Genomic DNA, 22703 nt, shown 5'->3' with positions numbered 1-22703 from the left:
AAAGAGTATACTTTAATTTTTTTTAAATATTACAATTATGACACTCGCTCCATTCCAAAATAAATATCACCTTAATAAAAATTAGATTTATTAAAAAATTAAAAAATGTAATGTGTTATTTATTAAACTATTTATATTTAATAAATATTTTTTTGAAAACTAAACATCATTAAAAAGATGAAAAGTATATATAATTATAGAGTTGAAGGAATATATTGTTTTTTGTCTGAATTTCTAAAATAACACTTAATTTAAAAATATATTTTTTTACTAAAATACCACTTATTTAAGAAACAAAAACATGATTTCCAAAGCATAGAATTCTGAAATCCAAACAGCAAGAATCTCACTTAATGATATTTTTTTTTTCATCCTTTTTAATTTTCGTGAACAGAATTATTTAATTATCTATTATGGATAGAAGTAACAAATATTTTATTTTAAAAATTACTTAAAATAGACGCAAATTTATCCAAACATATATAGCATCAACAAGAACCCCACTTATGAATTTGGATATTCATTGGATACTGCACTATATAAAGACAGTTTTAATGGATGTCACCAAAACCAATAGGATTCACTAAAGAAGATTTAACCTAAAAAGTGAGATATTGGTAGGCTCTACTTTCCCCTAAAGCTAATCATGACATAACCTTTACATTATATGTTTGTTGTATTACTTTCAAATATATAATTCACATGTTATATATGATTAAACTATATGGTTTTGCATGTTGTAAATATTATTATTGTGGATTTTCACAAGTTTTTGGTATAATTTATATTTTCTAAGGTTTAAAATTGTTTTTTGTATAACACTCTTTTGATGTATGACTTTTTTTAATATTTCTTGATGTAATCTTATAAATAAATTTTTTGAAGAATTATGTTGTACACAATTGAAGACTTGAACATATTTTGGTTATAAAGAGGGGCTAAAAGGAGGAAGACAACATTTGCAGATATTTTGAAGTTCCGTCATTGTTTGTTTCAATGATGATAGAAGCAGACAAAGTAGGAACTCTTTTTATACGGCTTATAGAGCCTATCTCCTACTACAGAACGTTGCAGTAGTACTATTTCTAGTTTACCCCCCAACAATTATTGGTCACGTTGCCATTACCTTGTAATGATGCATATTAATTATTAATTTATTATCCTTGTTTATAAGAAAAAAGAAAAAAAAAGTTCTCTTCTTTTGTTTTTTTACATTTCTTGTTTACTTTAATTTTACAACACATTATCAGCATAAGCCTTTGATCTCCTCTGAGACAAGACATGCTAGCAAGCACTGACCTAAGTTGTCAATATTTGCCCATGAATTGATTAGTTTAAAGAATGCCCTTTAGTTATTAGCTTGATTTTTGGTGTAACTTGTGATGATTGTGAACTCACACACGTGATTAATTGTTTCAGGAACTCTCGAAGAATTTGGAGTTGAAACGAAGAAAGAAGGAACAAAAACAAGCCAACAAATGACTAAGGCAAAAGGCACAAGGGCTGGCGCACTGCTAGGCGCGCGCGCGAGGGCCTAAAGTTCAGAAAGACTTTTTGGGCGCACTGCTAGGTGCGATGCGCTAGCACCCAAAGTTCAGAGAACTTTCTCAAGCGCGCTGCTAGGCGCGCCGCGCCAAAGGGGAAACACATGCAACAACTGTTAGGCACGATGAGAGGCGCGAGGCTCTACGAAAATTTCGATTTTTCAACAAAAACATTAGTTAAAAGGATTCCTAATTTTAGTAGGTTTTGTCTTCAACTTTCCCTACTATTATAAATAGATCTTTAAGGCTCCATTATTGGGGTTCAACTTTTATTGGGTGTGCAAGAGCAGGACTCCAAGTTTGTAATAGGTTTTGATCTTCTAACTCTTTTATTTTTCATAAATCGCATGAACAATTGTATTTTGTGGTTTTCTAATAGCATGAGTGGCTAAACGCCCTTATTCTGGGGTTGTAGCTACGAATGAATTGTTGATTATTAAAGGCTTTTTGAATTAATTCTTGATTGTCATTATAAGTTACTTTTATATTCTTGTTTTAGTATTTTATGCTTGCGCACCATAAGATAAATATATTGTCTAATCTTAAAATCGAGAGAGGAGGGATTAGATAGACCAGAGAATATAGAGAGCTCGGTACACCCATTAAATTGAGGTGATTAGTGTTCGGGAGTGACACCCAGACGAACACCTTGCTTGGTTACGAAACAGGATGAAATATAAATGCTCGCCAGTTAGTCTATTTATCCCCGGCAGCAACGCCAAAAACTTGTTGCTCCCCAATATACACGCAAGTGTACGTGGTCGCGCAAGTAATATAGATTCTTTAAGAAATGAGTTATCGTTCCCAAGGGACTTATGATCAATTTATATTTAACACTTAATTCTACAAATAAAAGAAAAGTAACCATTTAAGAGATTGTGATGATTGTTATCTACTAATAATTATGCACTAATTAAATAAAAGTAACCAATTGTGAACGCCTTTAATATGATGATTCAAGCAAGTAAAATACAATGTGGAGCAACAAGTTTTTGAAGCATCTGATCAATGAAGGGAACGCCCATTAATATTGGGGAGATCCTGAGGCAAAATCATCATATTAACCAATTGTGGTTCTAGGCATTTAAAATAAGAATTTCTTCCTCTTCCCCCACCACTGCCATAACTCGACCCCCCCTAATTTTTTCTTAATTTTTTTTCTCTAGTCTTCTTTTCTTAACAGGTTGTAATGGCTCCTAAGGCTAAGAATGTGGTGGGTGCTAAGCGGAGTAGGAAGGGTGAAGCTTCCGGGTCCAGAAATTGAGAACCACCCCAAAAATTTGAGAAAAAGGCGATGCAGCAGTATGGATTGACATGGTTTGACTGTCAGAGGAAACCCAAATATATGGGGGATGAGTACGTCGACGAGGTAAGGTTGCAGTCTCAATTTCCGGGTATTTATAGGACTGTCGTTTTGTTGGGATTGAGATTTATTTTCAATCATCCGGGTGACTGTAATCTGTCTTTAGTTCATGAATTTTATGCTAATTGGCTCACAGAAACTAAGTACAAAATTGTGCCTATTAGAGGCAAAGATGTGAAATTTTCGGCTAGGATTCTGAATGAGCTGTTGGGCACCCTAAACTGTGATGCCGATGACTTTAATAGGTTGAAAGAGAAACCCCCATATAGAGATATTCAACACACATTGTGTGGGGTAGAGTTAACGGCTAGGTGGACGCGTAGTAATGATACCGGGAGGCATTCCACCCTTCACTTTGCGAATTTTAATCTGATTGCTAGGGTGTGGCTGAAGATAGTTTGTAGTGTATTGCTTCCAGCGAAGCATTTGACTGAGGTGACAAAGGATAGAGTAGTGCTTGTATATATGTTGATGAAGGAAATACCTATTAATGTTGGGGCAATCATGAGGTATAATGTGATGAAATTCAGGAATAACTTGAGGTGGCGGTTTTGCTATGGGGTTTAATAAACCGTTTCTTGAGGGCCCAGGGTATAGAGGAGGAGGCTTGTGACTTGACTATTGCTTTTCACCCGGATCTGACGGGTAAGTTAGTTGATGTGACCCGCACTAAGGCACTAGACACATCTCATGGACATGTCTTGTCTTCCCAAGAGAGGCAAGCTCGTGATGATAGTGTCATGACAAGAATGTTTGGGATGGCGGAATTGCAACTGCGGATAGGTGACCGTCATGTTACAAATGATGAGATGGAAACCATGACAGAGCGCTACCCCTTGACCGAGAGTGCAGCATTTTTATGCAAGACTGGTCCCGCATTCTTAGAGCATCTGGATGATGATGAGGCCACTGTTAATGAAGCTATGGATGATGAGGAGGATGATGTTGTGGATGGGGAGGATAATAGGTTGAAAGAGAAACCCCCATATAGAGATATTCAACACACATTGTGTGGGGTAGAGTTAACGGCTAGGTGGACGCGTAGTAATGATACCGGGAGGCATTCCACCCTTCACTTTGCGAATTTTAATCTGATTGCTAGGGTGTGGCTGAAGATAGTTTGTAGTGTATTGCTTCCAGCGAAGCATTTGACTGAGGTGACAAAGGATAGAGTAGTGCTTGTATATATGTTGATGAAGGAAATACCTATTAATGTTGGGGCAATCATGAGGTATAATGTGATGAAATTCAGGAATAACTTGAGGTGGCGGTTTTGCTATGGGGTTTAATAAACCGTTTCTTGAGGGCCCAGGGTATAGAGGAGGAGGCTTGTGACTTGACTATTGCTTTTCACCCGGATCTGACGGGTAAGTTAGTTGATGTGACCCGCACTAAGGCACTAGACACATCTCATGGACATGTCTTGTCTTCCCAAGAGAGGCAAGCTCGTGATGATAGTGTCATGACAAGAATGTTTGGGATGGCGGAATTGCAACTGCGGATAGGTGACCGTCATGTTACAAATGATGAGATGGAAACCATGACAGAGCGCTACCCCTTGACCGAGAGTGCAGCATTTTTATGCAAGACTGGTCCCGCATTCTTAGAGCATCTGGATGATGATGAGGCCACTGTTAATGAAGCTATGGATGATGAGGAGGATGATGTTGTGGATGGGGAGGAGAATGCCTTGATGGTGTTCGATGGCAGTGACGACGAGGCCTAGAGGCCCGAGAGAGTATTCCTAACTCTATACTTTGCTTTAATTATGCATTGAGGACGGTGCTTATTTTTAAAGTGTGGGGTGAGGTAATATGTCTCTGTTGTATATAGTTGTTTACTGCTTTATCGAGTCTAGTGTTAGTTTTTTAGTTAAATTTTTTAAATTTTTTTATTTTGGGTTCCTCAGCGTTTATTTTCGGTACTTTTACTGAGGATTGTTCATTCGAACCGACTAGGACTAGTTTATTGCTTTATTGAGTCTTAGAGTCGTCATAGGAGTGGCAGTTCCCAATGATGAATGGATGGCGACCGTCTTAAGGGAAAATTAGTCACATAGAGGAGTAGGATTAAGAAACCAACCTTGATTTTTTGAAACTATGTCCGAATAAGTTATCCAAACATCATGGGTAGTCATAATTGGAAAAGTGCAATAGAGTGTTAACCTTGTAACAAGCATGTGTTCCTAGTTTTGACTCAAAATAAAATAAAAATGGGCTTAATTGTGTAGTGATACCGTAATGCAAGTTTAATGAGCATGTTAGTTGATATATCCTTATATGTGTCATGATGCCATTTGTGGTGAGAGTTGATTGGTTCTTTATTAACTTGATATCTAGAACTTGCCTTGTCTGTGTTGAATTTGTAGCTTGTATGACTTAGGGAATGTGATTGAGGTGTTTCTTTGAAATAGCCAATTCTTGATTCTACTTGTATGTCTACCATTGAAATTATCCCTAGTGAAGCCCCATTGAGCCTTTAGCCTTGTTTATTGATAAGCCACATGATAAGCCTTAACCCGTTTGTTTGAAACCAAGTTCTTTTGATCCTAATAAGAGCCTTAATGCACAATGTTAAGAAAAAGGGTTGAAAATTGTTGATTGAGATAATAAAGGGTGAAATGCTACATTGTGTGGAAGAAAAAAAGGATAAATAAATAAAAAATGTTTTGGCCTTGGTCCTTAGTGACAATGTGCACCTAAACTCAATTGAGGGTGGCTATTTCAGAACCATGTTTGAAACATTGGCCCTGGTCCTATCAAGGATAATGTGGACCTTACTCGAACCTTAAAATCTAGAGTGAGGGTGGCTAGTGTGAAGGCATGAAAAAATATATATAATAAAGGGCAAAGATGGAGCCACAAAGAGGGGTAAATATTCATGAAGTGTGTACTAAGAGGAAAGAAAAATGAAGGAGATTGTTGGCAAGATAATGACATGTGCATTAGGGAGGTGTAGTCACTAAAAATTGTTCTCAAATATTCCCTCCCTTACCTTAAGCCGACATTACAGCCAAATGAAAGTTCTCTTGATTCCTTGAGAAATATAATGCGAAAGTGAGAATACACTATTAGCAAGCTTATGGTATGTTGAGAAAAGTAAGAACTTCTTTTGTGAGAGTGAGTTGATTGTTTGAAAAATAGGCCTTGTTGATATTGTAATTGATTGAGTGAAAGGCTTTACTAAACAAGAACAAGTGAGGGCATTCATGGCATGTGTAGGATTATCTAATTGATGTGTTTGTATGAGTTTGCATTATCCCGAAAAAATAATAAAAGGGTCATTCTTTGAGCATGTGTTGTAACTTGGTGTAATTGTTGTGACATATTGCATCCATTGTGAACTACAAGATCGTGATTAAAATTGTTTGGTTGATTTTAAGGTGGGTTGATAAGTCCAAGGGTTGTGAAAAAAGAGTTGATAGTTTAGAGATTGTTTGAGGACAAACAAAAGTCTAAGTGTGGGGTGGTGATCTTAGGTATATTTATATGCTTAAGTTGTCAATATTTACCCATGAATTGATTAGTTTAAAGAATGATCTTTAGTTATTAGCTTGATTTTTGGTGTAACTTGTGATGATTGTGCACTCACACACGTGATTAGTTGTTTCAGGAACTCTCGAAAAATTTGGAGTTGAAACGAAGAAAGAAGGAGCAAAAATGAGCCAACAAACGACTAAGGCAAAAGGCACAAGGGATAGCGCACTGCTAGGCGCGCACGCGAGGGCCTAAAGTTCAGAAAGACTTTTTGGGCGCACTGCTAGGCGCGACATGCCAGCACCCAAAGTTCTGAGAACTTTCTCAGGCGCACTGCTAGGCGCTCCGCGCCAAAGGGGAAACACCTGCAATAACTGTTAGGCGCAATGAGAGGCGCGAGGCTCCACGAAAATTTCGATTTTTCAACAAAAACATTAGTTAAAAGGATTCCTAATTTTAGTAGGTTTTGTCTTCAACTTTCCCTACTATTATAAATAGATCATTAGGGCTCCGTTATTGGGGTTCGACTTTTATTGGGTGTGCAAGAGCAAGATTCCAAGTTTATAATAGGTTTTGATCTTCTAACTCTTCTATTTTCCGGAAATCGCATGAACAATTGTATTTTGTGGTTTTCTAATAGCATGAGTGGCTAAACGCCCTTATTCTAGGGTTGTAGCTACGAATGAATTGTTGATTATTAAAGGCCTTTTGAATTAATTCTTGGTTGTCATTATAAATTACTTCTATATTCTTGTTTTAGTATTTTATGCTTGCGCACCGTAAGATAAATATATTGTCTAATCTTAAAATCGAGAGAGGAGAGATTAGATAGATCAAATAATATAGAGAGCTCGGTACACCCATTAGATTGAGGTGATTAGTGTTCAGGAGTGACGCCCAGATGAACACCTTGCTTGGTTACGAAACAGGATGAAATATAAATGCTCGCCAGTTAGTCTATTTAACCCTGCTCAACGATGTAGTTAGATAGCTAACTGGGGTAGGCGACGAGAGGTGTGAACCCGACTCATATAATTAACCCTGTAAACCAATAACTTGACAACTGAAATTAGTTCTAAGCCAAAAATATGATACATGAAATTCAATATATGTTGCAGCCCTGGAATTGTCTTTTACTTGCTTGAATCATCATATTAAAGTCGTTCACAATTGGTTACTTTTATTTAGTGCATAATTATTAGTAGATAACAATCATCACAATCTCTTAAACGGTTACTTTTGCTTTTATTTGTAGAAGTAAGTGTAAAATATAAATTGATTATAAGTCCCTTGGGAACGATAACTCGTTTCTTAAAGAATCTATATTACTTGAGCGACCACATACACTTGCGTGTATATTGTGGAGCAACAAGCACCATAGTTAACCAAACATATCTATGACAAACAGTTGAAGTGAAATTGCTAAAATTAGGTTTAACATATATGTATCCAAACATGAAAAAGTGAGCTACTAGTGCATCCTATCCTATTAATATTACCACTTAATGACCCTGTTTTTTTTTCCCACCCAATGCCTTATATTTGTATTGGAGTCTGACTATTTTGAATTCGTGTAGCGTACGTTCCATTCAGGAGGAAGCGCTTCCGTGTAAGGCTCGAATCAAGACCTCTGATTAAGAAAAGATCAGTCTCATATACCGATTAATGGCCCTAATTATTCTTAAGGAAGTTCCACATGAATGAGGCATTCAATTACATAATTTTGAAAGATTAATTAGGTGAGATATGAACACCTAGAGTATATTTTGTGTTAGAAATATGATTCTGCTTCTTTTGTCATGCTTTATATTTTAAAAAAATCCAAAAATTACTAAATAATAAGGTTGTGGACCTGTGATTGGCCACAGGGAGGAAGCAATAAGATTTTTAGGCCCGGCAGGGTTGGTGGTTTTCAAATGGAAGGAAATTGGAACGGGTCACTCATGTGGATCAATCAGGAACAATGTGAGAAGAAAATAGATATATACTCCCTTGTCCAATAATACTTATCAAACTATTGACTTTACACATTTCTTAAGAAACTATAAATAGAAGAGTGATTTTTACTATATCACTTTTTGAATATAATAAATACAATGTCTTGAAAAATTTAATGGAGAAATAATTATAATTAATGATAAGGGTAAATTAGAAACTAAGTGTAAAATTATCCATTGATTTCATAAATTGAACAAGTATTGCTGGACATCTTAGAATAGTATAGTGGACAAGTATTGTTGGACGGAGAGAGTGCGCGTATATATATATAATGAAAAGACAACTATTTGAATAGTTGTGTCCTTTTAGAATTATAAAAGGGTTCTCACAGGAGAAACCAACGTATCTTAGCATTCTTTACAATTCCAAAAGAACAAACGCTTCTTCTCCTTCTTCCTTCTCCAATTCCATTAAAATTCGTGTGAAGATTCTTTGAAGGTTTCTTCTCCAAAAAGTATTGAAACGAACGGTTGTAACTGCATGATTTTAGATTGTGGCTTTATATGGTGTAGTTCGTGTTTACATGCATGTGATTGTACTTTCAAATTAGTGAAACAATATTCAATTATCATGTAAACTAAGTGTTTGATTAGATTCTTCACAAATGAAAAGGGAGTTTGTAGATCTCGAAAATTACTGAAATTAACACAAACTCAATTCATGTTCTTTAAATTCTAAGTGGCATTAGAGTTTCTTGGAGGTAATTTTCACCCTAAATTCGAGCTTATGCTTATAAAAAGGCTATAAAAGGGTAATGTTAAATGACCAGAAAATTAAAGTCTATAATATCTTTTTTACTTTAAAATAAACTGATTTTTTTATTAAAATGTATTAAAGTTAAAAGGGTAAAATGTTCACAAATGTACAATAAAATAGTGTGAATATATGTTATTTTACCATTTTGACCAAATTTTCTGGCCAAAAGAATTTTTCCTTTTTCCTTTTAAAAAATACTCTATTAATAACCGTCAAATCACGAGAAAACACAAAATTGTACACACAATTTCAACAATAAAAATATTGTTTTATTTATTTATAATTGCAATTTATTTTTCGTAGTTCAGAGAAAATTTATTGCAAATAATGTCTACATTCATTGAGACAAATTTATGGGAATATTATATGATTATATAGGTTGGACTAAATTCGCACAGTACAAAATTGTGCTGTTTTTATTAATTACATATATACGAAAAGTAAAAATAATTGAATCACATTAATTGATTGGTCAATGGAACAAGGAATGACAATACCAAAATTAAATGCATGATTATTTTATCCCGCATTTAGTTATGAGTATAAGTTAGACCCGAAAACAATATTGTACATAAAAAGTGGGATAATTCATCTCAAAAGTCATTAGATATCATTGTCTATCCCATCCGGGTAACCAAAACAACTTCTTTAAGGTATATGACAATACAAGATAAGAAATGCATCCCCCAAAACTATACGACATACATACCAAGTATATTATAAAATATTTTTACCAAATTTGGTATACAATCTAATATTTCTGAAATGGGTATTTTTTTCTGGTAATATTTTTGAGCCTCGTGGGCAAACAGTAAATGACTAAATTCTCCCAATTTATATTCTCTCCCTGACTAGTCTACAGTGACAAAATACAAGACTTTAATTAAGCCACTAAGCATTCAAGTACAGCTTAGTGAAATTGTCAAAAAAATTGCTTCCTGAAAGAAAGAAAGAAAGAAAGAAAGGAGAAATTTGAATGTATCATGATACAAATTAGAAAGAACAAAAAATTAGTAACGAAAGTTGATAGAAGGTCGAGTACCATTTGGTTCTGATAAGATCATGAGGTCTCCTCCACTCGACTTCGTTTTGCAGAAATATGATCATTTTCTTTTGATGTATTGTCCAGCACTGTAGTACTATCCTTATCCTTCATTTTGAAACTCCAACCAAGAAAATCTGACTCCGGAAACAACATAGTTGGAGTTGCTGTGTAGAACGCAAGGGGGACCTGTTTAACTCGCCTCCTAATCTGCAACGAGGTATTATAGTTAGAACGCTATTACATGGAACATTAACAGATATAGTAAATGAGGCAGATGGCCAGCATATGATAAAGAAGGATCCAAAATGCTTAAACCAGTAAAAGAAATGCCAAAAACCTGACAAGAGATTTAATCTTACTATGACAACCCCTAAAGATAAATGGAAAAGAAACTCAGGCCATTTAACTAAATGAAACAATTCATCGGTTACAGAAGCAATCATAATAATGAAGAAAGTATGTAAGCCAATTGGAGCAAACTTCTCTAAGAAAAAAGTATTGTCAACCAAGAAGTGAATGATTATATAACCAAAACAAATACAGTTGTGTAGTGAACATTACCTCATCACCAAAAATTGTTGCATATGAACCAGAACTGAAATCTTTGACTGATACTTCAGTAGTTTTAGCTCTGACTGTCAAATCGTTCTCGAGGGACAAAACAAATCTAACACGTAAAGAAAAAAGTAAGAGACTTAAATCAAAGGCTCAATTAAACTAACCGTTAATGCACGTTGACACAGGAAAAGCTATAAAAATATGATACACTTACCTTGAAACTGGCGGGCAGTAGTGATGACGGAGTGTGTCAACTTCCCACAGAGAGCTCCCTGTAGAAAGGTAGAAATTTAACACATCATATAAGTCAAGAATAGTGTTATAAACAAATAAAAGGAAAAACTTTACATTGAGGAACGCGAACACTTCTTCTTTTTTTGAGAAGGAAACAATTTGTATTATAAACCAGTACTTATGTAGTACTGAAAGCCCCTTAACAAAAAAGTATGAAAATCTAGGAATAAAAACAGCAAGCCTAGCATGATTCTAATACTTCTAGGATTGCTTCTGCATCTACAGGGGAACTCTTTGTATACCAAAAACATAATAACAGAATACAATCTGTTTTGATCAAGTTACAAATACACCCAAACATTTCTAATGACTAAAGCAAAAACACTGAGAATGTTGGTCCAGAAAACTTAACATCCACTTAAAGGTACACTTGATCAAGTTACGCTAACAAAACAAAAGTTGAAATGCCAAAGAAGAAATTGCACTTGTTCCCAACACCAATGCAAAGATCATGTAGCTAAGAAAGGTCAAGTAATTCCTTGGCCATCCCTTTCCACCAAAAGAAGAAAGAAAAGTATTCTCCACCAAAAAAAAAGTAATAATACTAATAACCAAAAAACAAAGACAAGTACCAATTCAAGTTGATTGGGGACTTTGAAAAGCCTTTTAATTGATTAGAAATAAAAAAGAGGAGATGGCAAAACGCTTGACACTACATTGGTTGAACGACTGAAGCTTAGAGTACTAAGGTCATGGGAATGCCTTTTCAACTCAATTTAGAAAGAAACAAGAAGTGGTATAGGAGACTGGTAGCTGAACAATTAACTTTATTTTAAAAATTGATTTTTTTTGTGAAATTGCTGAATGATTGAACTTTAAAATATGACAACTAATGAAACAAGAAAATTACTCATTGCGTTAGTCTTCAAAGGATCAGTCTGCTTGTCATCAAAAGGATCAATGCTAGACTTGACGCTTGACATTTCTCTGCTGGGACTGGAGGCTTCAGTGCTATCATCGTCAGCCCCACTCTCTGCTCCTGTAGTGTCTTTAGTAGTCTCATTACCATCCTCCTACAAAGAATTTTTATCTCAAATATGAGTTTTACAACTGTCACAATGATGAGGCAGCAGGCAAAAAACTTTACTATTGACATTTTCCAAGCAGAAATATTTTGCACTTATGTGTGTCATCCATTCATTAAAAAATAATAACTATTCCCCAATCCCAAAGCAGTTGGGGTCAACTATATGAGTGTTGTACATCCACTCTACTCAACAAATTAGTCTTCTACATAAACTAGGGGTTCTCTAAGTCTCACTTTATCCCTTCACTGTCCCACATAGATACGACATCTCAAACAATGACTTCAGCAGAAAAGTAGGGCAAGACTCCATAGTCTTACCTGGTGCACCAAGCAATTTATTGAAGGATGTCTCCGTAAGAGATTATGAATTAGAGCAATAATGACTAATGCTCCTGAAGGAGGGACAGCGAGCGATATCCGACTGAGTTTTTTACAAAATGCAGCCGCCAAATATGCAGGAAGAAGTGGTGATTTCAGGCACGAATCAAGAAGCTGCAAGTGACATTCTGTAGTTAGTGTCCATAAACATAATAACTAGATCTGACATAGTGCGACATATTGAAAAAGGTATTTCCATCAAAGACAATAAAGCAAATTAATTGACAAGTAAACCATGCTGTACTGGCATCTTCTTTTATTGCGCTCAGAAATCAACTGATTTTTCAATGAAGAAAAACACAAAATATCACATAATTCAGATATCCCCTTTTCTGCTTTGATCAGATCAGTTCAGAATGCAATTCTCCAGAGAACCAATGATGGAACTACGTGAACGTTATGAACCTAAAATCCACTTCCTAAACTACAGAGATGACAGTAATCTTAAAACCATATGCAGAAAATGTAGAATATGCAGAACATTTCCAAGTGTACAGTAATTCATACTTTCATTGGAAGCATGCAACAAAGATGCACATATTTTCGGCCGAAGTACCTGCCCTCAGGTGGAAATTTATGTTACATATGGGATTTGGTATAGCAGCTCAAGTCAAGAAGAACTCCAAACCAAAACCTTTTAAGCACAAACTACAATCCCTCAAAACAGAACTGATAGTCTGATAGTCCACATAGCAAACCAATACAAAGAGGGGAACATACAAGTTTTTGCTATTACCTGGAAGAACTTTGCCCTATGTTTTGCCATAAAAATAGAAGGTTCCAATAGAGCATAGAGCTTTTCATAGAAGTTGGGGTATTCAAGACTATGTTGTGTCATGAGAACAAACAAGCTGCTAAGAGCCATCACACTGACTACCCCACCAATATCATATGACCGCGTTAAGAAATCACTGCATATGAAAAAGTACTGCAGTTACTCAACAAAACTTATCAAGTATGAAAGAATAGAATCAATGAGACAAACAAGAAGAAAGTACAATGTGTTACCACAACATAAGAGGATTAGACAGATAGGGAATAACAACTTGATGAAGGTTAACCAGAACCTGAGATCAGAAAGCAAAAGAGAAAATGTTAAAAATCATCATAATAATCGTGTTTCAGGAGTAAAAAAGCAAAACAGAATCAAAACAAAGCTGGCTGTGGAATAATACCACTTCAACCAAATTGTTAAGCGGGTAAAACAACAACATACCCAGTGTAGTCCCACACAATGGGGTCTAGGGAGGGTAGTCGGTACGCAAACCTTACCTCTACCTCAGAGGTGATGTAGAGAGGTTGTTTCCAATAGACCCCTGGCTCAAGACGAAGACAAACTAGGAAAAGACATAATGGAAGTACAATAGACTATATCTAAACAAAAACAACAGACAGTAGCATACCAGTACTATAACAATGTAATACAACAAACAAACTACATGAAATAATAGATATTTCACAAAAATCGAGGAACAAGAAACTACAAGAGTAATCCTACGACCACTAGTAAGGACACAAGACAAAGCACTCCCACGAACTAGTAGGGACGCACTCCTACATATTAACCTTCTCCACTAATTCGCATCCTCCACACCTTCCTATGTAAGGTCATGTCCACGGTAACTGCAATTGTGTCATGTCCTGTCTAATCACCTCTCCCTAATATTTCTTTGGACTACCTCTGCCTCTCATGAATCCATCCACAACCAATCACTCACACCTCCGCATTGGGGCATCCGTGCATCTCCTCCTCATCACATACCCAAACCATCTCAACCTCGCTTCTCGCATCTTGTCCTCAATTGAAGTCCCCCACACCTAATCTCAAATATCCTCATTTTTAATTCTCTCTTCTGATATACCCACACATCCACCATAATATCTTTATCTCCACCACTTTCATCTTCTGAATGTGAGTTTTTGACTGGCCAACACTCCGTGCCATACAACATAGTTGGTCTAACTATCGCTCTGTAGAACTTGCCTTTATTCTAGGTGGCACCTCTTATCACACAAGACTCTGAAAGCCATCCTCCATTTCATCCACACACTATACAAATACGATGAGTGACATCCTTGTCAATCTCTCATTTTCCTTGGATAATCGACCGAAGATACTTGAAACTACCTCTCTTCTGGATGATCTGTCATTAGAAAAATCAATGTGACATAGATTTTACTTCTCCGCCCCAGAATTGCTCCCCATCGGCTTTCAAAGGCTAGTTGAGGTTGGTCAAAGCTATAGTAAGGATAAAATTTCACAATTTCACGATAAAGATAAATTCATGAAAATGCTAAATCATATATAAAGGGACTATTAACAATAAGATGCATTTCTATTTCTTCACATAAACATGCTATGCACTACAAAACTTTAAAGGTCAAATAAGAATCAAGGTGTAATATGACAGCATCACTTACACAACTTGGATCAAGAGATACCGGATAAGAAAAGAGGAGAGGAGCAGAGATCATGGAAGCACAAATGTTCCCGGAAAATGGAAATAAAAAGATAATACAAGTACCAAAACCCTGTTCCAATGCATGAAATAGATATCCAGTCAATGGAACTGTTATTCACCTCTTTGTAAACATCAACAGGAAGTGTTAGTCTAAGGAATGATATCCAGGCTTTTGTAAATTTCAGTTTCATCTTTTTTGCAATGTTGGCTGGAGATAGAACCTGAAGATCACAAAGCATTTAAGATATTAGCTTGCATGAAAACCCAAAGAGAATCAGTAGATGTCCATAAAGGAACAATCCAACAATGTGAGGTACACAGAGGAAAAGGTTCTTTTTTATTCTTAATTTCTTTTCTTTTTAAATCACAAGGTTTTTTCACTAAATACCTTGATATTAGTTGATTCACCCTTGCGCTGCTTTCCAGTGTATCCTTTGTCATTTTCTTTTTCAGTAAATATACCTAAATAGGATATAAATATAAAATCAAATCACTAGGAAATAAGACAAAAACATCAGGTAGAATATGTCATATTTCAAGCATTGGCAAGAAGAATGATATGGGCAGCTTGCTATAGGCCTAAAATAGTAAAAACTAGAAACTGCTAAAACTTGAATTGTACAATCCTGTCAAATGAATGTTTCAAAAATCAAAACCAAATAGAGTGATATATGTATCGTATACACATTGCACCTGTGTGATTGGTATTTTACTTCCCTTGCTTTGCAAGTATCTAGCTACCACTCTCAGGGAACGCAACAACCAAGAAAGTATAGTCAAATCCAATTCATCGTCGCCCCTTATTAAAAAAAGAAAATCCAATCCATTGTAACTTGATCCATTGCCAGCAAAAGTTTTAGTTTTATTATAACTAGATGCACAGTTTGGAACTCGACTGATAATGAACCTGCCCTACCTTTCTCCAATCAAATTCCAGACTCTTGGAGTGTTTGAATCCGCGACTAGAGGTATTTGAGGTGACAAAAGTTTTACTAGAGGTAGCAACTAGGCGACCTGGTATTTGTTGGGACTTCTTTTAGAGAAGCCAAATGCAAGTGAATTCAATAAAAGGTGGGAATGATGTTATTTTAAGAAATCATAATGTTTTTAAAGCGATCATGTTCTTTTTCTTTTAAATGTTATTTAAAGAGCTCTCACCATCATTCTAAGTATGGAACAATCTGAAGCAAAATGTCGGCCTCCTCCATGGGTAAGCCAAGTCATGGACAGAGGTCAAAGAAGCACACACATAAAACAGATAGGTGCAATCCCAGAAAAAAGCAATTACTTCTTCAATTCTAAATTTAAGAAATGAGGAAAAGAGAGAGAAGGGGAGGAGGGGGGGCTTCATGTACAAATTCCTGTTCTATTTGTCTGTCTCCATATTCTCTGGTTTGTAACGACTCTTTTTGAGCTTCACTTGATATGCTACTTAGTCCTTTTAACTATTCATGATGACATTTCCGTTTGTATAGGGTGTCTTTTTTGTTATGCCAAGTGCAAGATCCATTTACTACATCTATCTAAGATCTGGTCAGATATATACAGATATGTAAAAATCAATTGTGCACTAATCTCCTCCATGAAAGGTATCAAAAAATGGCTTAGTTGAGAGTTCCTTCAAAAAGCATTTGGATGTCACAGAAGAACAAATTATTGGGGCTTGATTCTAGAATTTAAAGTTCTAATGTTCCGTGATTTTTGTTTTTGCACTTTGGACGCATGGACTTCCAAAAGTATTGTGCACTTTTATCCTTGACCATGGATAAACCCCTCAAATCTTAATAGCTTTCATATTTTGAAGTTATATTTAGATGCCTTGTCATTGGGTACTTGAGATTTGTCGTTCTATGTAGAGCTTGAGCTACTTCATGTTTTGTGTTTTAGAATCTTAGAGCGTGCAACTCAAGACATGACATAATTGGTCAACTTCAAAAAACAAAAAATTAACATCAGGGCAATTGTGTAGGTCCTCTTGCTTTTTGAATACATCTTGTACATGTGGTTTCCCCATCATTAATAAATTTAGATACCTTATCCCAAAGAAAACAATGTAGGGCATTTATAATCTAAAAAGATCAAATCACTCATCAAACTATGAGCATTGCATTTCAGTAGCTACACTAAAAATGCAATCATACAAAGATACCTCAATCGTCAATCCAAAAATTAGTTGGGGGCTAAAAATGCATGTACTCAAAATGCAATCATAATTAGACTGTTTTTTTTTTTTTGAGAATATCATAATTAGACTGTTTCTACCCTGATCATCAACCCATCGCAATCCTTCCTCCTTTATACGGTTCTTCAAACCGACTTACTTTGCCAACTTAATACAAAAGGCATAAAAATTGCAAATACACAAAATATAAGGCCATGAAGTGTTTATATCAGGACCATGAAATGTGATCATTTCAATTGCATTACATCATTAAAAACTTAAAAAGCTATTTGTTCATAAGAAGAGATTACACAACAGTAAATAGCAAAATTAAATACTACTCCCTACGTCCCATTTTATGTGGCACCTTTTCCTTTTTAGTCCATCACAAAAAGAATGGCACCTTACTACAATTAGAAACAATTTATAACTTTATAATTTCTCTTTTACCCTTAATGAAATGATTTACAACCACACAAATATCTAAGGATTGTTTTAGACCACAGGATCCAAAACTCTTCCTTTTTTTTCTTAAACCCCGTGCCAAGTCAAACGGTGTCAGATAAAATGGGACGGAAGGAGTATGATAGATCATGAAATCCGTTAGGACAAACATTCTTTCATATCTTAAGAGAAGTAGATGTGATATAGAGGTAAATGGAATAACATGGGCAGTGAAGTTCTTATAACCAACCCCAACTTGCTTGGGACTTGGGCTTATTTGTTATAATACTTGTTTTAGATGTCAAACAGAAATGAAGCACTATGTTAGGATTCAACAATCGGTCAAGTGAAATTACCTGCAGGGTTCCACATATCATATTCTGTCTTGTCATCTGAACCTTCCGGGGGAGGGATACAAGATAGTAGATGAGATAACTTGTGAACTGATAGGTCCAAGCTTTAAATCATGAAAAACAAAGTTACAAAAGGAAAATCTTGAGCGCAATGTTTTGACATTAATAAACTAAAACCTCTGGGTAATCACTAGAGGTAAGAACTGCTTCTATGAGTTCAAAATAGATGTGGCACCCAAAACAAAAAACTGTCATGTACACTTTGTCAAATAGGATATCAAAGTATTTAATATACAGTAGAAACATCTTATGAGGAAGATAAAAAGACAAGACTTCTACTGCATATTAAATACTTAGATAACTATCATGGATCTAAAAAGGTGATAAAGCTCGGTTTACAAATGGCAAGCCGGAACTAATCAAGAGTATATTTAAAGGATTACTTTGAACCGATCCCCAAATATAAGAGATCATTTTTATCAGCTATTTCAGCTTTACCTTTTGTATTAACATTAAATAAATTATTATTATTATCTATAAGAAATTATATTGGAACACTTGAAACATATCAACGAGAAAATGCCAAGGCAAAATAAGAAAAAGAAATTAATTTCAGATAATCATTGATAAAAGAGTCGTCGTTGGACCCTGTAGTTAAAACATTTCTATAACAATCACTTTCTATAACGACAGTTCATTATAACAAGCAAATTTTCTTCGACGCTGATTTTTTCATATTATATTCTACCTTTTAATAAATAATCTTTTATCTATACACAACTTTCACCATTGTACTGGTATACTTCTATAATTAGAAGTTTCATTGCATATCTTTAACCTAATATTCACCATCTGTAGCTTATTGATATTTTAAGTTCATATTCACCAACCAATCATGAAATTTTACTGATTGTTGGAGAAAAAAGATATTGAAAACAGAAGACAAGGTTTTACTCTGACTGCAAGATTCTTTAAGACCAAGTTGCTTCCGAGTTGAAATGATAAAAGAGATCTTGAAAGGCACTTCCAAGTTGGATTTCTGTGGCTCTATTAGAAATGCTAATTAATGCATACCAAGGAATGATAATTCCATTTTAACATGCTATTAGTGCTAAACTTAAAACTATTTCCAGGGATCACATAAAACCCCACCATTTTCCAGGCTTATATAGTATTCACTAGTAAATGGGCTAGGGCAACAATAGTAGTTTAGATTTGCTAAATGTTTAACCTGGTAATTGTCCAGAAAATTAACCAGAAATACTTCTTAAATGTCAACTAATGAGAATGTATCTTTGTCAAGTTTAAAATTCAGATTTATGCAAGAAGACCTGTTGAAGTGAAAAACAATTGACACCTTAATTCAGATAGCCACAAAACTTGGCATCTATATAATTAGATAAGGATATAGAAGGTGAACTCTACTGTTTTTGAGAACCATTATGCAGATGACACTCTATGAGAATTGACAGGCAAGATGCAATGACCTGGAAAATACAATTTAGCTGATCCTTTGTCAGACCTATCACCTATGTTTCTTTAACATTCTAGTTATCTATATTCAATTTAGAAGTGCTGCTATAAAATTAAGAAAAATAAAAGGTCAAAGAATACAGTTTCAGGATAAATAAATCACACTGAAGCATCAAAAGTGGATGACATAATCACAATTCGTAGTGCAACAACATTAATTGCATTGGCTTTCTGTAACTCATCTACCATAGTTAATCAAATGTTATAGAAACAATCAGCATCCAATACAAAAAGAAGAATAGTTAGAAATACATTAATTGTGTAAGAAACACTTTTGTATCATCCACTTGATAAAAAAAATTGTATTTTCCATTAAGTAATTTCTCACTGAAGGAAATAAGCATAAGTCGGATATTTAAGCCAACCTTGATTCTGGCTGATTCACACCGGTGGTGTCTAGTCTCTCCCTTCTATCGTCTGATTGTAGAAACAGCAAAAAAGGGATGAAAACAGGCACAAGATAAATGCAAGAGGCAAAGACAGGATATCAACATATAGCAAATAAGGTAGTGATACCTGAGATATCATTGGCTCCTATGCTTCGGGAAAGCTTTTCAAAGCTGATATAAGTAAAATATCTGATGAAAGAAACCAACTGATCAGAAAAACATGTAAAAATCCCCTACTTCCATTCTCCTTAAAACTCCTACTTCGAATCTACCCGTACCCCCAACCTCATACAAGAAAACACAATCATTTGAGGACATAGTCTCCATACCTGATATCAATGTACTTAAAATACTTTGATGCGAGCAACTCGAGCAAAATATCATCAATTTCAAGGGAGGAATGAACCTAAAATTTAGAAAGACAACAAAGTATCCTCAAATCAAATTCCTTGCATAAACTACAAAAGCAATAAATAAAAGAGGTGACTTACAATGTTATGGAGAAGCCTATAGTAAATAGCAGAGTGAAACTTCCCACCGTTTCCAACTTTCACAAACTCCATCAACGTGTCCAACACAACTTCCTAATCATCCAAACACGAAATTAACACACACACATCATATCCATAAATTGAAAAAAAAATAAAAGAAATGGAACTAGCACTTACTCTAAGTGAGTCATCGGATTGCGAACAGATTACAATATCCAGAAGTGATTGAACGAAGTCGTCAAACTTGGAACGAACCCATGTTCGATAAATAAACTCAGGATCACCTTGAGAGTCAGAAGTGAAGGAAGAGGATACGGTAGAAGAAGGGAGTTGGGGAAGTAATGGAATGAAGAATGATTGAAGAGAAAGGAGAGATTCAAGTGCATATTTAGGACGAGTAGAAGGGGTGATGAATGAGAGGAGAAGAGGAAGGTTATTGACATGAGCTCTTGAAGAAAGAAGCTGGTGACCTAGGGTTTTGAGGTCCGAGAGTGAGTATTTGTCATGCTTTTTGTTCTTCTTCTGCTTCTTTGATGGCATTGAAGACGCCATTGTTAACTTCTTCGAGCTTTGGGAGAAAACAGCAGAGAAAGAACAAGGACGCAAAAGTGAAAAACGTTTAAATTTTAGGGTTTAAGACAATTTTAAATTCCTATTATACCCTTTCTTTGCCCCTCAAAATTTACTAAGATAAAAATACGAGTATCACTAATTTTTTTATGCATGAACTCTTAAACTAATTAATTTGTGTTATTTGTCTTTTTTTAATTAAAAAAAATACGAATTATTCTTTATAGCCAACTCTCCATAATCTCTTCAATTTTACAAATAGAATTAGAACTACCAACCAGGTTTGGGGTGGAAGTACTCTTTCATCCTTAAGCAGAGGGTCATATTGGAATCGTGGCCATCAACAAGCACTATGTCTTCCTTATTATAGGGATAATTGAAAGGAAGGTTAGTGAATATTGAAACTCTTACTTGATTACGGTGGGCAGGTTGTTGTATTAACAAATGGATGGTGCTTGGACATACAGAGGGAATGGGTTAGTCATCGAGCTGGAACTCTCGTCACTACGGTGAGACCAACTCCAACCAGTATCCTAGCGGAATGTGGCACCGGTTCGTTTCATGGGAACACCTACATCCACAGCGGCAAGCCAGTACTCTCCCTTGTTCAATAAGTGGAACGCATTAGTTGTCCGCTCTCAGGTTGGGCAGTCAGGGTTGGAGAAGGGCAATGACTCATTCTTAAAATCAGCGTTCTTAAGACCAAAGAGTCGGGTGGAAGGGGGAAAGCCCTCCGTTCCTGGTTCTCCAATAGTTGGATCCTTCAGAACCACAAGAATCCTTAGTTAGAATGGGATTCCAACTCAGCACCGGTCTCCGGTTCGAGCCCCTTGGTACAACAATCCTGACATTGATAGTGATGAAACATTGGGGCAATTTATTAAGTCACGTGATTATTTCAGAAGGCTTATCTGGTGACAATGTTGTTTGCCATTGTTATTGATTTTGCACTTGTATTGGCTTTCTTGTTCATTCAAAAATGTGTCCTTGCTATAACGATAAACACATATGTTCCATAGATTCCAATATGTGCTTCAATTTGGACCTGTCCCTTAGCAGGAGTACTGGGCTTTTCTGCGTATCAGATTTTTCCATTCTGCCATGACCACAATCTTCTGCAGGTTTTTTTCCTCTTGTCTATTGTTCAAATAGCGCACTTTGTGTGTTGATTATAGCCAATTGTTGAATGTGTTGCATGCTAGATACTGAATTTGAATCCTTGTATTTACTCATATTCCTCATTTTATTGTCCTTATGCCTAAGGGTGCTTTTGTTTCTTTCGTTACAGCTCTTTGGTCTCCCTCAATTGCTCACTGTTACATAGCGGTTACATATAAACAAGGTGATTTTTCATTAATAGATACTTCAAAGTTGTTGTTATTTCCCTAAGGAGAACTTCAGGCAATTACCAATTTTAATTTCACGTGATTTGTCAAGTTAAGCATGTATCATCCTTGAGAGTGATTTGATGATAGTATCGCAGGTTTAAGGAGAAGCTGGAAAAGAGAGGCTGCTAAATAAGAACTTGTTGTGAAGTAAATTCCATAACAACAAATGAAGAAGGTTTAGCTTGATTATATCTGTTGGAAAACGAATAGGCTTAAGGGCAATTTGTTAATTGTATAAACCCTGTCACTTTATGTGGTTAAAATGTTCCTTTGCCAAGGTAAAATCAAAATTGATCAAAATTGGAAGAAATCACCTAATATTTGCACCTACCTTAGTGACTACTAGGCCATAGCTTTTTGTCTTTACTTTGTTGTTTCTTTGATGGGATTCCTAATATACCACATTCATTTTTCCTCTATTTTACGACCATACTTTTGTATTTTGTTACAAGTATAAATGATGAGGATATTTG

At 35.4% G+C, this 22703-nt stretch overlaps 1 protein-coding gene across 1 annotated transcript; it reads right to left on the bottom strand.

The window, feature by feature from the left end:
• Positions 1–9815: 9815 nt before the first annotated feature.
• LOC102579410 (nucleolar complex protein 4 homolog) lies at positions 9816–20879 on the bottom strand. The gene is made up of 16 exons (XM_006365255.2): positions 20450–20879; positions 20273–20365; positions 20111–20187; positions 19909–19970; positions 19758–19809; positions 17863–17963; positions 15290–15363; positions 15021–15122; positions 13448–13506; positions 13176–13350; positions 12380–12553; positions 11885–12047; positions 10955–11012; positions 10744–10849; positions 10180–10389; positions 9816–10075 (listed from the first exon to the last, which is right to left on the bottom strand). Exons 1-15 carry the CDS (start codon positions 20822–20824, stop codon positions 10198–10200), a joined length of 1863 nt encoding a protein of 620 aa, XP_006365317.1. The 5' UTR covers positions 20825–20879; the 3' UTR covers positions 9816–10075; positions 10180–10197.
• Positions 20880–22703: the final 1824 nt, after the last annotated feature.

This window comes from Solanum tuberosum, unplaced genomic scaffold (genome assembly GCF_000226075.1).
Source record: "Solanum tuberosum cultivar DM 1-3 516 R44 unplaced genomic scaffold, SolTub_3.0 scf00542, whole genome shotgun sequence".
Taxonomy (NCBI): Eukaryota; Viridiplantae; Streptophyta; class Magnoliopsida; order Solanales; family Solanaceae; genus Solanum; species Solanum tuberosum.
This window is presented reverse-complemented; position numbering and strand designations above follow the sequence as displayed.

Excerpts from the sequence above, each read along its gene's own strand:
- LOC102579410 (XM_006365255.2), bottom strand. The coding sequence starts at position 20,824 with ATGGCGTCTTCAATGCCATCAAAGAAGCAGAAGAAGAACAAAAAGCAT. Across the intron at positions 17,964-19,757 it reads GTGAATCAGCCAGAATCAAG|CTTGGACCTATCAGTTCACA; the intron begins GTTGGCTTAAAT and ends CATGATTTAAAG. Across the intron at positions 15,364-17,862 it reads TGATATGTGGAACCCTGCAG|GTATATTTACTGAAAAAGAA; the intron begins GTAATTTCACTT and ends TATCCTATTTAG.